The 17,257-nt window shown below is 51.1% G+C and overlaps 4 protein-coding genes across 4 annotated transcripts; 3 read left to right on the top strand and 1 right to left on the bottom strand.

Moving 5' to 3' along the window:
* Window positions 1-280: 280 nt before the first annotated feature.
* CC1G_15390 (cytochrome P450) lies at window positions 281-2,914 on the top strand (the record flags this gene model as incomplete). Its single annotated transcript, XM_002910066.1, has 10 exons — window positions 281-530; window positions 708-840; window positions 939-1,127; window positions 1,222-1,370; window positions 1,464-1,579; window positions 1,653-1,778; window positions 1,859-2,048; window positions 2,113-2,194; window positions 2,274-2,540; window positions 2,734-2,914. 10 exons carry the CDS (start codon window positions 281-283, stop codon window positions 2,819-2,821), a joined length of 1,590 nt encoding a protein of 529 aa, XP_002910112.1. The 3' UTR covers window positions 2,822-2,914.
* Window positions 2,915-3,760: 846 nt separating this feature from the next.
* Window positions 3,761-5,969, top strand: CC1G_15391 (hypothetical protein; the record flags this gene model as incomplete). Its single annotated transcript, XM_002910067.1, has 9 exons — window positions 3,761-3,840; window positions 3,900-4,015; window positions 4,073-4,169; window positions 4,223-4,265; window positions 4,316-4,362; window positions 4,418-4,763; window positions 4,818-5,108; window positions 5,179-5,332; window positions 5,402-5,969. Exons 1-9 carry the CDS (start codon window positions 3,829-3,831, stop codon window positions 5,967-5,969), a joined length of 1,674 nt encoding a protein of 557 aa, XP_002910113.1. The 5' UTR covers window positions 3,761-3,828.
* A 489-nt stretch (window positions 5,970-6,458) lies between these two features.
* On the bottom strand, window positions 6,459-7,859 carry CC1G_05872 (dehydrogenase; the record flags this gene model as incomplete). The annotated part of the gene is made up of 5 exons (XM_001834683.2): window positions 7,623-7,859; window positions 7,435-7,566; window positions 6,820-7,376; window positions 6,574-6,753; window positions 6,459-6,509 (listed from the first exon to the last, which is right to left on the bottom strand). The coding sequence occupies exons 1-5, from the start codon at window positions 7,741-7,743 to the stop codon at window positions 6,459-6,461; spliced, it is 1,041 nt and encodes a 346-aa protein (XP_001834735.2). The 5' UTR covers window positions 7,744-7,859.
* Window positions 7,860-9,623: 1,764 nt separating this feature from the next.
* On the top strand, window positions 9,624-16,582 carry CC1G_05873 (CurK protein; the record flags this gene model as incomplete). Its single annotated transcript, XM_001834684.2, has 13 exons — window positions 9,624-9,693; window positions 9,747-9,843; window positions 9,899-10,455; window positions 10,508-11,712; window positions 11,773-12,158; window positions 12,225-12,427; window positions 12,475-13,967; window positions 14,015-14,412; window positions 14,468-14,625; window positions 14,673-15,457; window positions 15,514-15,547; window positions 15,798-16,060; window positions 16,112-16,582. 13 exons carry the CDS (start codon window positions 9,624-9,626, stop codon window positions 16,580-16,582), a joined length of 6,120 nt encoding a protein of 2,039 aa, XP_001834736.2.
* Between the last annotated feature and the right edge of the window lie 675 nt (window positions 16,583-17,257).

Raw genomic sequence — 17,257 nt, forward strand, 5'->3', positions numbered from 1 at the left:
TACGGTATATGATGGTATGTATGTATTTACTTATGGACTTGTGGGCTTTCGGTGCCCTCCTTCCAGGTTGGCACCAGTGATCAGAGCTAACTAAAACGTTTATTACAGTGCTCGATCTGGTTTACGAGGGTCTTTCTTTCCCTCCGTCTCCCTCTCTTCTCTTTCCTGTCGTCCCCGTCCCTCTCTGGTTTGCACCCTCTTCGCGGCTCCGCCCCTCTCCCGTCTCCATTGCGCTCTCGCCTTTCCCGTCTCCACCCCTCCCTCCCTCCTCTCCGGGTCCATGTCGCCAGTCCTCCTCCCCGCTCTAATGGACACCTTGTACCAATTCCCGCTCCTCCCAGCTGTAGCAGCCTCGGGTGTACTATGGTACTGGTTCAACTCCTCCAGTACTCTCAAATCCACCAGTACTGTCGGTGCTCTTCGTAGGAAAAGACTACCTGGACCAAGGCGACTCCCGATTATCGGCAATGTGCTGCAGATGCCGCAGGAGAGGCCGTGGCTGGTTTTTGCGGAATGGGCTAAACGATATGGTGAGTTCATGATCATGCTATCTCGTTGTGGAAGCTTTGATTTGCTATCCCTCGTCGTGGAATCTTATCTCGTCGAGGGTTCTTGCTATTTCGTCGTCGTTTCCTGAATTCTTTTCTTTCATACGAGACCAATTCCGCTGACCCCGCTTAAACTTTCTTTGGATCGGAACGACCTAGGCAATTTATTCCAAGTCGATATCCTCGGTCAACCACTCGTCGTGATCAACTCGGCCAAGACGGCGCTCGACCTCTTGGACAAAAAGTCAGCTACGAACTCGAATAGGCCGCACTTCGTTATGGCTGGTGAACTGTCAGTATACACCCTTTGCTTTCCTCAAGGACCACTCAGGCCCCACGGCTAACTACTCTTTATTATTATCATTGTTCTCACTTAACCCATCTCTCTAGAAGCGGCTATGGAACGATGTTCCCAATCATGCCTTATGGCGAAAGCTGGCGGAGACACCGCCGTGTTGTGGCCCAAGATTTTGCCCAGGGCGTGGTAGGACGCTACGCCCCCCTGCAGGAGAAAGAAACGAGACTCTTGTTCAGAAACGTCCTTGCCAACCCGGAGAATCTCAAGTCAGAGATCGCCTTGTAAGTCCCCTTGACTTTCTCTGCCTTCGACGTTCTGGCTACAACTATTATGGGGAATGCTCACTCACACTCGGCTGTGTAATGGTTTAATAAGACGAGTAGGCATTATCATCATCCGTATCACCTACGGCTACTACATCCAATCAAAAGACGACCCAATCCTCACCACTCCCCTCCAAGCGATGCACAACTTTAGTATCGCGACGACACCAGGGAACTTTATTGTTGATTTTCTACCTTTTCGTGAGTTTTAGCCTTGTCTTCAGTCAGCCTCCTTTGAAGATTGTGGTTATCGTGTTAACGTTTATTAATATGACGATCCCAATTGAAATTCAGTGAAGCACATACCGGAGTGGATGCCAGGTTCGCGGTTCCACCGAATTGCGAGGGAGTGGAGGGAAGTTGTGCGGGTGGCCACGTTCACCCCGTATGAATGGTGTAAACGTAACTTGGTGAGTCGTTCGCTTGTTTTCAAATCGTTTCGTTTCGACGAGAGCTGAACGATGGCTACTATTATGATTCCAGGAAACGGGAAAGACTCTGATGCCCAACTTATGCGGAAACTTATTATCAAGCGGGACGCTTAGCGCCGAAGAAGAGCGGACACTCGCATTTGCATCTTCCAGTGTCATGGGTGGCGGTCTCGATTCGGTCAGTCGGTCACCCAGTTCAAGTTCGCGAGGCAGCGTCCCAACCAACACTCGTGCTAACATCCATTGAAAAAAATCCAGAACGTATCCAGCGCCCTATCGTTCTTCATGGCCATGATCCTCAATCCTAACGTGCAACGGAAAGCGCAAGCAGAGATAGACGCGGTCGTTGGTTCGGATCGGCTCCCGTCTATTTCTGATCGTGCTTCGTTACCGTATGTGCGGAGTGTTATGACTGAGGTTTTGCGTTGGGCGCCTGCTTTTCCTATGGGTGCGTTAGCTATAAACACTTGAAGTGAGATCTGGAGTAAGGCGCTGACTTTATTTCGTTCCAGGCATTGCACACAGCTCGACAGAAGACGACGTTTATGAAGGATATCATATCCCCAAAGGCGCGATCCTCATGCCAAACGTTTGGTGAGCCACCAGCTTAACTTGCTCATTACATTTCTATCGCATTTCTAACGTCCACCCTCTATACAACTGTAAACTCCAGGAACATGCTGCGCGACCCCGAAGTCTACCAAAACCCTATGGAATTCAGGCCAGAGCGCTACGGCAATTCGGATGCGGAGATGACCAAGGTCAATGATCTTGTGTTTGGGTTTGGAAGGAGGGTGTGTCCGGGGATGCATCTAGCTGAGAACACGCTGTTCTCTATCATCGCTACTTCCCTCGCTACGTGTACGGTCCTCCCTGCGCTTGATGAGTCTGGGAACCCGGTTCTTCCAGACCCGTTGGATTACACGACTGGGACTATTAGGTACGTGCTAGTCTTACCGCTGAGTGTCCCGTGTTTTTCCATTCAACTTCTTTCACCCTTCTTCTCCACCCCTTCTTCCTTTCATCGTCTCGTCTTCCATTGCACCCTCTCCGTCCTTCTGAGATTCCCAATTCATTCGCCAACTGTTTTCTGACTGACTGATTGACTGACTCTTCCTTTTCTTGACTTGTAGCTTCCCAAGCCCGTTCCCATATCGCCTGTTACCCCGTTCTGAAAAGGCGGTGACAATGCTGGCTGAGATTAGCACCGACCCAGAATAATCTGCTTCGCTATTATTGCCATACGTGTATTATTGTCATACGTGAGATCTTGAGAAGGGGTACGTTACTTGTTAGGGGGCTTTGATTAATTACTTCTTTCCTTATCTTGTCGACTTGTTCCCCGTTTCTTCGCCGCTCAGTGTACTTGCACCAAATTCTAACTTATTCCCTCTTGTTAATTCGACTTGGGCTCCAGGCAATCTGTAGTTTCATTCATTGACCATGATGGGAGGCTGGCAGTAACTCTGGTGTGGTTTTGGAGGGTGACAGGGATTCCAGGCTCCAGTGACTGGCGGCGTTCAGGTGGCACCTCCAGTGTGAATCAGTGGTGTCCTAAATCTCGGTTTTGCATCTCGCCGCACAAGGAACGACCTTAACTGCGCCTCTCCTCCCTCCTGTCTACACGCGGATGGAGCTTCCTTTAGGACGGGCGTCCATTAATTCCTGCGCTTCGATCGCTCTTCCACTCTTATCCCTCTCCCAGTGGCGCTCTACTCTCCTTTTTGACACTCGATGTCATTGTAAAGTATCAGTACTATGGAACTTCCGCTGGAGCCCGTAGTAAGTATCCCAGGGTGCCTTTCAGAATGCCGAATGAAGTATGGTGGTCTAATGGAAGTCACGGCTGGAGTGTGGAACTTGTTGGAGGGGATGGGATGGAACAAGAAGTCAAAAACTTTCTTCCCGCTTATTTCCTCGAACACGCCCAGGGTAGACTGATCGCCGCAGTGACAGTTACAGTGACAACCCTCGAAATAACGCGGACGAGGGGGAGAACGGCGGTGGTTGCGCAGTTACTCTTCGAATTCCTGGGTGCTTCTTGTGTCTCGACTCACGAGTCTGGGAGTCTTTGGGGAGCCCGGGATGGTGTCACGAAAGGGTATATGAGGCGGGGTTCTCATTATGTGTCTGTGAGACCCACGCTTTCCAGTGTACCCGGCAGAGAGAGAGACTGCTGCTGCTTTACTGTGACGAAGCTTTTACATTCGTGATTCTGGAGAGTTAACATGGCTGAAGTGGCAAGTCCATATCTTTTCTTAGTTCAGCATAGTGAACTGATTAGGCGCTCAATAAACAGCCTCGGAAAACGTCTATTCTCGTCATTGGTGGCGGGCCTGCGGGGAGCAGTGCTGCCGCCTTGCTTGCTCGTGAGGGGCATGAAGTTACCCTCCTCGAGAGTGCCAAGTTTCCCAGGTCTGTAGGCAATTATAACCCTTCAGCTTCCTTCTAGATGGCTGACGACACTCACAGGTATCATATAGGAGAGTCAATGCTGCCGTCCTTGGGGAACTACCTGGATTTCATTGGCGTGAAAGAGGAGTTTGTGAAGCACGGTTTCTTGGTCAAGGTATTTGGCTCTTTCAGTCGGAAGTGGATTCGGTGTTGTGATGCTTTTGGTAGCCTGGCGCGTGCTTCAAGTTGGTCCCAAAGCTTCGCGAGAGCTGTAAGTCATCGTATCGTTATCACGGGTCGTAGTCACTCAAAGACTGCTAGACACGGACTTTCGCGCTCTCGGTCCAGACTACCAGACATGGAACGTTGTGAGTACAGATTCAGAGTGCCCTTTCCTCCTTCAGCCCCTAACTGCCGCCCTAGATTCGTTCCGAGATGGATGATATCCTCTTCCGCCACGCTAAGGCCCAAGGAGCTCAGACGTTCGATGAAACAAGAGTGGAGAACATCGAGTTCGAAGGGGATCCCAAGAGTTCTCGTCCCGTGGCTGCCAACTGGACTCGGAAAGATGGAACCTCGGGGAAGATTGAGTTCGACTGGCTCATTGACGCTTCAGGACGGGCGGGTCTCATGTCGACGAGGTATCTCAACAACCGGAAGATGAGGGAGAATCTGCGGAACGTTGCTGTTTGGGGCTATTGGAAAGACTGCAAGCGGTATGGCGAGGGTACCAAGAAGGCCAACTCTGCGTGGTTCGAAGCGTTAACTGGTAAGTAGTATCCCTGAGCTCACCCGTTTCGTACGTGGCTAACTTTGAACTCAGACGAGACAGGCTGGGCATGGGTTATCCCTCTCCACAATGGCACGACTTCGATTGGCATTGTCATGCACATCACCAACTCGAACAAGAAGAAGAGTCAGCTGGGTCCAGACGGGAAGAAGTTGTCACTGACTGAACACTATCTGGACCAGCTTCAATACGTCCCAGGTGTTCGCGAACTCATTGGAGAGAATGGAAGTTTCATCCCAGACAGCACCCGTAGCGCATCAGACTTCAGTTATTCAGCTAAACGGTACTCGGGAGACCATTTCCGCATAATTGGAGATGCAGCTAGTGAGTTCTGAAGAGAGGGTTTTTGAGTTTATGGTGGTATCTGACAGCGGCGTTTGTTCGCTTGTAACAGACTTTGTGGACCCGTTCTTCTCCTCTGGGGTCCACATCGCAATGACTGGTGGTTTATCAGCTGCCTTGACTATCTGTGCGTCTATCAAGGGGGAGGTAAGCGAGCCTATGGCCCAGGCATGGCATGACGCCAAAGTCGGAATCTCGCATACACGGTGAGTGCTCGAGCTTCGTGCTCCTTGGAGCTGAAAAATCGTCGAACTGACGGTAGTGCATCACTGAAGATTCCTTTTTGTCGTTCTGGGAGCCTATAAGCAAATGCATCTGCAGAAAGAACTGGTGTTGGGCGATGTCAGCGTGGAAAACTTTGACGGTGCATTCGAGATGTTCAGACCAGGTGGGCACTCTTCCCTCATTCATATCCTCTACATGCTGATACAGAAGCTCTCGCTGCCGATGATAGTCATCTTCGGCTTAGCCGACAGTCAGAAAAAGCTTACGGACGCCACCGTCCGCGATGTCATGGAAGTTTGCGAAAGGTACTTTGACCCGTTAGTGGACGAAGATAAGGTCCTCCATACCCGGCAGCGATATGGGGCGGAGCTCATGAAATTCAGCTCGCCACCCCTCGGAAAAGATAACATTATAAAGCTTGTTGGGGACGATCCTGATAGTGAGCGCGTTCTGAGAAAATTTGACGCAATAAAGATTTTCAGCGAGGAAGTGGAGGCTGCGTATATGGGGAAGAGCGCTGTTCTAGGTTACAGGGCGAGGGTCGAGCGAGGTAATTTGGGACTGAACAGAAGTCTTCCCGACAATGATACCCCTGATGTGTTAGTTGCAGTTCCATAGGCATTATTGACGTAGACATAGACTGTATACCCGTTTGATTCAAGGAGACTATCTTGGCACGCGTCTAAATAAGCGCCCAATCACTTGGCTTCCTATTACGGAATGCGGGGCAAAAGCGGGGCCAGTTTCTGACAGATAAGGATGGTACGCCCGTCTTCTGCTGTCGAGGGACCGGCGAAGCCCCACCCTTCTCGTTAGCTCCTGCCTTACAGGTGCAGACTGTTCTCAGGACGGGCCACTGGGAATGCCAGACGTCCATATGCCCATCGAGTTTAATTGCATATCCACTTGCTCTTTGATACTTACTTTTAGAGCTCGACGTTGGCCGCGAGGTTCGCCCCTGACATGGGAGGGAAAGGGAGGTGACAAGTGGTCTATCCGACCGGATAAAGTGGTTGCTATATTGTCACGGGCCCTAATTGCTAAGTATCCCAGTGGAACGGGATCTATCTCCACATAGACACACTCAGATGCTATGGCTTACTCCGGTCAGAGTCCAGGGGTGTCTGAGATTCGGTAAATAAATTTCTCGGCGCTAACCTAGGGGACGACGACGATGTAAGTTGGCTGTGGTATAGAGGGGAACCTTTTGCTTGCCACACACCTTGCCAGCCTTCATTTGCTCAAGCCCCGCAGTAACACTCGCAAGGCCCTTGGGAAACACTTTGATGGGACCAACCGTGAGCTTTTTCTGAGCCAATAGCTCAGACACCATCTTGCTATACCCTACCGCGGCCTCATATCGTTCTGGGCATGCGGGATAGTAAAGCGGTTGCTGTGTCTCCTGAGTACAGTACCATTTGTCAAACTGAGAGTGAAGCCCGAGAGCGATGCGTTGCGTGGAACGTACCTCTCCCCACATGGAGTACACCCAAACAAGCTCGGTCTCTACTCCCTTTTTTCGGCTTTTGTAGGGAAGAACCGTCGCTATCTTGCCGCCTTCTTCGCTCAGACAGTGGCTGACCTGGGCGGGAGTCATGCCTTGGCTGACACAATCCACGGCAAGTTTCAGTCGTCCTTCAGTCGCGGCATATATCCTTCGCGGGGTGAACGAGTCCGAGTAATCGAAAACCAAGTCAGCCCCGCTTGCCTTCACTTGGTGAAAGTGGGAAGGAGATGAGGTGGATATCACGCGTAGTCCAGCGAGTTTTGCCAGTTGGATAGCGTAGTACCCTGTAACCGATGTTCCAGACCACACCAGAATCTCGTTTGGTGGGACACTTTGGCCATCAGCGGCGGTGGTGGTTGGAGGTGGAAGTTTTAGCAAATCGAAAAGACTCAAACATGCTGCATAGATAGAAACACCGAGTTGAGCACCTTCCTCGAAAGATACGTGATCAGGGAGGTCGACGAGAAGTTTCGAGTCTGTGCACAAATACTGTGCGAAGGACCCGTTCGGTGTTGTATCTGGAGGAGTAGTTGAAATCAGGGATCAACGGCACCGTCTCCAGGAGCTTGTACTCACTTCCTCGAACACATCCGGCAACTCGCTGACCTATTTCGCGACCACGCACTCCCGCTCCAAGCGAGACTACGACGCCGGAGAAATCCGCTCCCATGACATTCCCTGCCCTCGGATGGCTAGATAGTGTCTTCCCTATCGAAAGGCTATAAATATGCCAGGTGCGACGAGAAGCGTTTGTGGTCACCTACAGTCAGTATGGTTTCCAGCAGCTGCTTTGACCTCGATCAGGACCTCTGAAGGTCCTGGACGGGGTATCTCTACTGTTTGGAGCTCGAAAGTTCCGTCGCCAGTGGTGACAAGAGCCCGCATGGTTTCTTGACCTCTGCCGAGCATAGTCTAGAAATCGAGTCAAAGATCAGTTGAGCTAGGGTGAGACGCGCCTATATGCGGGAAACTGCTGCTTGCTTCAGTACCCGGTTTAAGTTTCCCAAGAGGTTAATAGGATTGCATATGGGAATTCTATCGTTGAGTTGGAGATGCAGCTAAGACTTACAGTAATGTCCGTCCATGATATCAGTCCCGTCACATAATTAGAAGCCAGAGAAGAAGAAGAAGTGCGTCATTTCTCGTTTCACCAGGGGCGGGAGAAGGAGAAGCACAGATACCCAAAATTTGGTTGGATACAATCTCTGAGCCGTTAGCCCCGGAGGGGGTATCTGTAAGGAAACCAGAATATCAATCATGTCCCAGTGCAACAGTCAAGTTAGTCTTCGAAGAAGGGTGCAGATCCATTGACTGGAAGAACTTCAACCGAATGGGCGCGTCGAAAAGGGCAGGAATCGGGTGGGAAAATCGGGCATCATCATTCGCACGGGGACATTATCTGGAAGTCGGGGCTGGAGGTTTTAGAAACCTTTTACTTCTCAACCACCATCACTCGGGAATCCAACATACTCTTGTCGTGGCAATTCAAGGATCGGACTTAAGACTATGAGCTTCGAGGAAGTATAATCATGCTGGACCCAGCTGTGGGATTGCTTGTACCTTGACCACTCCTAGCCCTTCACGATGCCAGTTCCAACGAGACCCATAGCGATTGTACGTGTTTTAGCCTTTTTACCGGAGTAGACATTGAAGCGTTTATAGGTGGGCGTGTCTGTCGAGCTCCCGAGTGGGGTTTACTCCGATGAAAACCTAGACCACCATTCTTTCTTTGAATTTTTGTTCAACTCTGGGAATGCATATGAAGAGCTACCCACCAATCGTTTTAATTTCGAAGCGTAAGTCCATCCCACCGGGAAATTAGACCAACTGACGGGTTTTCTGAGAATAGATGGAAAGGGAATGCTTTGGGGACTATCCATGCGCAGAAAGGTGCATTCTTGAAAGATGTCGATTTGTTCGACAACGTCGAGTTCGGGATTTCTTCAACGGATGCACGAGCGATGGCACCAGCCACGCGCAAACTTCTTGAAAACAGCTTTCTAGCTCTCCTTGACTCTGGGATTGACTACCGATCGAAAAGAGTCGGTGTTTATACAGCAGGAACCAGTATCGAGCTGACCAACGTCGCGGAACCGGTTGGTTTTTGGCTTCTTGACCACGGATAGGATGTGAAAGTTAATTTCTGTCCCTGAAGGATGAATTAGAAGTTCGCGGTTCCTTTGCAGGATATCCAAGCATGATTGCGAACCGGATCTCGTGTCACCTGGATTTACTGGGACCGTCGATCCCTGTTGATACTGCATGCAGCTCTACATTGTCCGCGATGCATCTCGCAATCCAAGGCCTAATACATGATGATTGCGAGGCGGCTATCGTAGGCGGGTGTCAATTGAATCACCGGTGAGATCAATTTCAATCGACGCAGTCCCATCAGCTCAATCTCTCATCTTTAGTCTCGTGGACTGGATTACCTATAGCCAAGGGTCGCTTCTCTCCAGGGAAGGGAAGTGTAAGCCATTCGATATCTCTGCAGATGGGTAAGTGTCAGTTGAGCCTGTTGCATGGAATTGCAGGCTAACATGGAGTCCATTAGATTCTCAAGAGCTGAGGGCTGTGTGGTGGTCGTGATAAAACCGTTAGAAGATGCCCTTCGCGACCACGACCACATATATGGCACTGTATGCAGATTCCTTACATCAACAACATTGATTAACTTCGGAACATAGATTCTAGGGTCTTCTATCAATTCTTCGGGTTCTGGAGCGCCTCCAGGGGCCCCTGTCGCCGAGTCCCAACGCGCTGCGATGATAGAAGCCTTCCAGAGGGCGGGAAGAAGCCCGCGCGATGTCGACTTCGTCGAGCTACATGCCACGGGTAGATTGCTTTGAAGCTCGTGCACCGTTTGTCATCTTGATCATTTTTCTTAGGGACAGCCAAAGGCGATCCAACGGAAGCAAACTGGGTGGGGGAGGCTTTCCAGCGCGAGAGGGAGCTCCTGGTCGGCAGCGTGAAAGGAAATATAGGGTCTGTTCACCATTCCGTCAGATTTAGACGATCATACACTCAAGTCGCATTTCAGTCATACTGAAGTTACAGCGTTCCTTGCTTCGTTGTCCAAGGTCCTTTCAATATTCGAGAGGAGAACCATACCGCCTACAGTTAACATCAAAACCTTGAATCCCGCCATACGATGGTACACCTTTCGCATGAGGGTTCCTCTCCTTCCAGAGCCACTGCCCACTCCCTCCGGTCGCAAGCCGTTGATCTCCATCGCAGCTTCGGGTATTGGAGGGTCCAATGGCCACGTTGTCCTGGAATCTGCACCGCCCAGACCCAGGCTATCGCGCTTCCCGAGCAAGGTTGATTTACCGACCCTCCTCGTTTGTGGAGGGCTTTCTAACAGGACCGCAACCGAAATCAGTAACGATTTGCGGGAGAGGGCTGTCAACAAGCATGCCAATCTAGCTGGGTTGTCTACTGTCCTTGGCCGTAGATCGAGACAAATGACGTGGCGGTCATTCGCGGTTGTACATCCTAGTGACCCGCCCCCATCCTTCTCACCACCTCAACTCGTTCCCCGACATGCACTCCCTATCGCGATGGTGTTTTCTGGTCAAGGTACCCAACACGTAGACAGTATGTTCATCCTGTGCATTGTGCCATACAAACGTCACTAACGCTGCGTCAGTGGGGCGCCAGCTCTTTGGGACGTTCCCAGCCTTCCGACAAAGCGTTCTTGAGATGGACGAAGTGTTCCGCCGTATCACAAACTCGTCGATCATCCACGATCACCATCTCTTCGCCGGGCAGTCCACCAACCTTCCAGAACCGTGGCCAATATCTCTCGTCCTACCAGCAATATGTATCTTCCAGATCGCGCTATTCGACTTGCTCGTCAGCCTTGGTGTCAAGCCGAACCTGTTGATAGGACACTCAGCTGGAGAAACGGCGGTTATCTATGCCTCAGGTGCCGCTCCTAAGGCTATGGCGGTCGAGTTAGCAATCATTCGGGGCCAGTGCTTCACCCCGATTGAGGAGATGGGAGGAGCTATGGCTGCTGTCTCGTGCACTCTAGACGACGTTCAAGAGCTTATAGACCAATCACGACGAACTGACGAAGTCGTTGACGTGGCCTGTTACAACTCACCCACCGCTGTGGCCATCGCGGGCCACGAACGAGCCGTCGATGACGTTGTCAGGGCTGCGGGTGAACTGGGGATTTTCGCTAGGAAGATCCGTACAAGAGTACCTATCCACTCGTCGATGATGGAGGCATGTTGGGAACGGTACCTCGAGGCGCTGGACCAACTCTTCAAGCGATATCCCGGAGTTCGCAAACCATGCATTCCAACCTATTCCACGCTGACAGGCAAGCTCGTTGACGCTTACGAATGCGACTACTTTTGGAGAAGCACGCGAGACCCTGTTCTCTTTGTCGACGCTGTTACCAACCTGACTACAGACCACCCTACTGCTACCTTCCTTGAGATAGGTTCTCACCCGGTCCTTGGATCCTACATCTCCTCGATGGCACTCGATTCCCTGGTCCTACCAACAGTTTATCGCCCCAAACGAGGGGCATCGACGACGGAGCACGTTGACTTCTTGACAGTGCTTGGTCGTTTGTCTGTAGCGGGCCATAACTGCGTCGACTTCACTCTGCTAAACAGTTGTGCTTGTTATGAAGCGCAAGTGGATCTGCCCAAGTATCCTTTTGCGAAGAAACGGTGGCCACTCTACCCAGACACGCAAGGCTATCACAAGCAAATATCGCCTAGGAATGGGCCTCTCAATCACCAGTACCTCAGGTTCAACAAAGATACGCACCCCAGCCTTGCGGACCATATCATCAGGGGAGAACCCATTATGCCTGCTGCTGGATTCCTTGAGATGGTTTGTATTTAAAGAAGTTGATCGCTCCCTACCATATCCACTGATAACCCTTGTTGATAGGCAATTGAATTTGGAGCAACGACGCTACTCAAGGTCGATTTCCGCGGGATCTTGTCCTTGTCCTCAGAAACACCGGTACCTATCGCCATTAATCTTGATGGAGCACACTGGACCGTGAAAACCACGGGCACCACAAGTTCAGGACTCGATAATGCTGAACGGCTTCATGCAGAGGGACTACTGTCTTTCGAAACCCCACCTTCTCTTCCCGACGTCGACCTCTCTGAGATCAGGAAGCGGTGTACCAACCACGTCCACTCCGGATTCTACTCCTCCCTGTCCTATTTCTCGTCATATGGGCCTCACTTCCAACGCGTCACGAACGTTTACTTTGGTTTCAAGGAAGCCTTGGTTTCGGTTGTGGGCCTGGATACAAATCTGGCAGAGTAAGTCACCGATTGAGCTTCAGCACCTTCAATGATCTGACGACTGTGTGTCCGTGCGTCTCACAGGGAAGGGGCCTATTTCCTTCATCCCGCTGTCCTCGATGCTTGTCTGCAGGTGACCGCATACAAGGCCTTTCATGGAGACTACAATCCCAGTGCATACTATCTTCCTTCGAAGATTGACGCTTTCGTCGTTCATCAGAAGCCTCGACGCCATTACTTCCCGTACCATGTTTACGCGCATATTCAGTTGAAGGAGTGGGTTCCAGGTAAGCTAAATCGTTCCGACGACGACAAAAGGCTCATTCTCCTCCAGACGGTATTGTCTACGATATTGGTGTATTCAACGACTCAGGTACTCGGCTATGCACCTTTCAAGGTCTTAAAGTCGCCAAGCATCGTATTCAGCCTATCGCCGAACCTTCCGTCGCATTCGAGATTGCTGCTCAGCTGGTTTGCGACCGTCAAGGGGCACCCATAACCTCTGGACCGGGCTTCCTCCTACCATCCCCGCCGTCTAATGTGCCGAATGGTTACCCACAGCCGAATGGTATAGAGAAACCGCACGAGGCATCAACCCCACCGTTATCGACTCAGAAGCCGTGTGAGGCCCTGTACAAGCCTGAGTCCTCGTTCACTTTCAGTTATCGCTATGGGGAAGAAGCCGACCTTCAATGGGAGCTGAGCGGGCTGAACATCTTCCAGACCCTCGACGTCTGGATAATAACGAAGGAGGGTCGTGACGGAGGGGCAGCGAGGGGGTTAGTGGGTGCTTTGAGGAAGGAATGTTCGTCGTGGACGATCAGGCTGGTTCAATACCCGGAAAATTTCGACGAAGAAGCGAGGCTCAAGGCACTTTCAACCATTCCCATCTGGATGCAAGACGAGACCGACTTTTGGATCTCGGAGAATGGTGATATCTCCGTCCCTCGAATCACGCCTATCAGCTTCAAACCCAATGGGAAAGGTCCAGACCGGGGGATAAGGAAGGAAGATAAGGATTTACTGCCCTTGGACCACATCGGCGTACGACTCGAGGCGTCGTCGAAGCAAGGACAGGTCGTAGGTTTTGTTGGGCAGGTCACAGACGCCAACTGGACAACGTTCAATGTCGGATCTTTCGTCGTCGGAATACTCAACGAGAAGCCCAAGGAGAACATTGTAATCGATGTCGACGATGTCCACCATCTACCTGAATGCCTGCATTCCTCGATTCAAATCGTCCCCCACCTTGTTCCCGGGTTTATCTCTGCCCTCTTGGCGCCTGGGATCAGCGCGTTCTGCCGCGGGAACCGCCTGGTTCGCCAACGGATTCTTTTGACCCACAGTGGCTCTCTGGCAAGCCACGCCATTATTGAGGTGTATCGACAGTTGCACCTTGCAGTTTCAACCGTCCCTAACGATGCCAGTCTCCTCGAACTCGCGAATATCAAGGGTGCCCCTTTCGACCTCATCATCACCGAGTACGAAGACAAACCGCACCAGCAAGTTCTTCGTTCCCTGCTGCAGAAAAATGGCCGGCTGTACAACTGGACTCAAGAGTTGCAAGATACCCTCACGAAAGATCCCTCACTCATCAATGACGCTCTCCAGCATGTCTTTAGTCTGATGGAAGATCGCATTGGCGACATCGACCTCCCCCACGGCCTCCTGGACCACACGATATCTCCAGTTCATCATTCCATACCCGCCAGTGACGAGTTAGTTCGGGAACAGCCTCGATCAGCCAAGTTTGACTCCATGAAGAGCTACATTCTCCTTGGAGGTGTAGGAACCCTTGGTGCACATCTGGCCTTGTTCATGTATCAGGTGCGTTAGTTCTCAATCATTCGGGTAAGATACTTATAGTCCTTTAGCGAGGTGCCCGTAATATCGTTCTTACTTCTCGTTCTGGGGAAGCGGGTCTGGAGAAAAACGAAAACTTAGTTGTCCGGCGGATGTTCGAGTACTTGAAGGGACGCGAAGATCTCCATATCCGCTTGGTCGCTGTCGATGCGACGGATCCGGGCGCAATGGCCGAGTTCATGCTGGACGTCAGTCCTGCTGTGGGTGGGTGCGTTGTGTTGTCGGGGGTCTTGAGGGATCGACACTTCCAGAACCTCACCGAAGAAGACTTTTCCATCGTTTATCGGTCCAAGCTGGGAGTATTGGAGGCCATGAATCGTTATCTCGATGTCGAGGCTTTGGATTTCGTCGTCGCCTTCTCTTCTGTCACTGGCCTTATAGGCATCCCAGGCCAGACCAACTACAATGCGTAAGTGCAAGGCTGGTATTTCCGATTGATTATTGAATAATACCTATGTTTCTAGGGCGAACGCTGCATTGGAAGAAGAGGTCGCCAAGTTCCGTAACGGCTTTGCATTCGTATGCCCTGGAATCCTGGATTCGACGATGATGTTGGCTGGTGCAGACGAAAGGAAGGCCGTCAAACTTCGTCGTCTCACGGAGTGGTCGATCAGCGCGGAAGGTACGGTTCCATCCCAACCAACGCTGAACGCAAACTCATGTGACCAGATATGATCCCATGGTTCGAAGATGCCATCTGCAAATTCCAAAGCGGCCACAGATTCTCTCGGTACATCCCAACCCTGGATTGGAAAGTAATCGAGAAGGCTGTAGGAATGCCTCGCATAGGCAAACATCTCGTCCCACCTGATGAAGTAGTCGCTGTTACGGAGGGACCTGCAACTGACGCGATTGCGGACATCATCTGCTCGGTATTGGGGGTAGCGAAATCCGACTTCTCAGCCGCTACTCCCCTCACGGCATATGGTATCGACTCTCTATCAGCGTCCAAGATCTCGTTCCGCCTACGCCCAATCCTTGAGGTCTCACAAATCCAGCTTCTCGCCAGCACCTGCTTGAATGATCTGCATAGGATGAAGCAGCAGGCGGCACGAGGGCGGCAGGCTCAATTGTTGCCCGTAGACCAGACGAAGAAAGGGCTGTCCAAACCCGAAACGATGCAGGGGTACGTGGAGCGATATCTTCCCCAGATCACACACGAAGTGCACCCCCTCGAAAATAATCGCCCTTCGAGCACGCTCCGCACCGTCATAGTGACTGGGACGACAGGCTCCTTAGGGAGTCACCTACTTCAACGTTTGGTGCAAGACGATACTGTGGAACGTATATTTGCTCTCAATCGACCTGGTTCTTCATCGTTGCTCGAACGCCAGCAACGGGGTTTCGATCGTCTAAGATTACCCAGCCACCTTCTCTCGTCACGCAAACTGATGCTCCTGGAAGTTGACTTTCTGAAAAACGACTATGGTTTGGACAATACCACGCTGTCTCTGGTGAGTAATGGACATCTTCCGTCGGTCTCCTCGAATGGATTCTGATGGTCTTTCAGATGGAATCATCGGTTACGGATATCGTACATAACGGTATGCTGAGAGTCATGTCTCTGGATCACGGATCACGAAGCTCTAAACTCATTTTTCGTTAGCATGGACCGTAGACTTCGTCCTTTCCCTGGAGGAGTACGAACCATTGCTTGTCGCGACTCGCAACCTGCTACAGTTCGCTCAGCGATGTAGTCTTGGCCCAGCTTTCACTTTTATCAGCACGACTGGAATATTCTGCAGTAAGTCTCCTCCACAGACCCACCTTCCCTCGATACTGACGGTTGCATAGATCGCCCGCGTCATACGCCGCTGCTCTCCGAACAACATCTGTGCGATCCCCATCCCGCTGTTGGCGCGGGATACCTGGAATCTAAATGGATTGCTGAGAGGATCGTTCAACTCACTGGGAAACGATGCGGTCTGAAGACGAGGGTGGTGCGAGCGGGAGTGCTAAGCGGGAGTGATCATCATGGGGCTTGGGATCCTTCCCACTGGGTACCTGCTTTGGTTCAGTCTGGAGTCTATTTGGGCTGCCTTCCTGAAGCCGAGAGTGTAAGTCGCTTATTCTCTTCTGTATGGCCAAATGCTCAACTCTCGTCGCAGTCGATATCGTGGATCCCTGTCGATCATGCAGCCAGTGCGATCGTGGAAACTCTCGTCACCAGCGCAGATTACATTCACATCGTCCATCCTCGACCTGTCCCTTGGAATGACATCATAAGGCCAGTCTCTAAAGCGCTGAATCTTTCGTTGGTGCCGTATCAGGAATGGCTCTCAAGACTCGAAAGCTCCATCTCTTTCCAGCGGGTCGAGAATGAGGACGAGAAAAGCAAAACGAGTCCTCAGTCTGCTTTGCGATTGTTACATTTCTTCCGGTTGGGGCTTGAGGAGGGTAGGAAGTCCGCCGTTGTGGGGCATGAAACAGAGAGTCTAGGGATGCTTCCGAAAGTCACTTTCGAAAAGGGAATGGCTTCTTGTAGGACGCTGCAACGGATTTGGGACTCGGGCTCTCAACTCAGCTCGAAGGATGCACGGAAGTGGATACAGTACTGGCGGAATGTTGGCGTCATATAGTGTTTGAGTATAGTTCAGGCGACCCGGGTTATCGGATACTAGGTAGCCATTGAGTTCAATGTCCTTACACATTTTACTGTAGCCTCTTTTTGTATATGTTACAGTGACATCTACTGTCTTCTCCACTGAAACGCGTCGCAAGCGAATGGGTCAGACGCTTCTACCGTAGAAGCGTTGAGTAGCCTAATGATATTCGGATGTGGCTAGCAGAGCTTACATAGACTGTTGAAGTTTGTTCACCCTGCAGCCTGGAACTTTTCCGATCCCAACTTCGCCAAAATTCGCGTTCCCTGTGATTGGACAAAGCACAGGTATTGTCAGGTTCTGGTACTTCACTGTGAACTTCACTGTTACAAGGATTTACGCAGTAAATGTTGATACGCATGTGTGGAGAATTTGAGTGTCGCCTACAATGTCAGCCTAGATATTGATTTCAGCCGGCTGACCCTGTATTCTCGGGTCCTAGGAGCTTTCAAGGTAAGCAGCTGAAGCTTCATGTCAGAAGCCGTAGTCTGATCAAGTCGCTACTGTCATCGCACCATACCTTGGCCACCCCCATCTTTCGGCCACTTTTCCAGATCTCCTCAAAGTCGGTCAATTTCTTTCAAAATTTCTGTAGATACGGCCTATCCTGTACGTATTAATGATGAAAGTGAGTTTTATTTGAGCGAAATC

Source organism: Coprinopsis cinerea, assembly GCF_000182895.1.
Source record: "Coprinopsis cinerea okayama7#130 chromosome 12 map unlocalized cont3.12, whole genome shotgun sequence".
NCBI classification, from domain to species: domain Eukaryota; kingdom Fungi; phylum Basidiomycota; class Agaricomycetes; order Agaricales; family Psathyrellaceae; genus Coprinopsis; species Coprinopsis cinerea.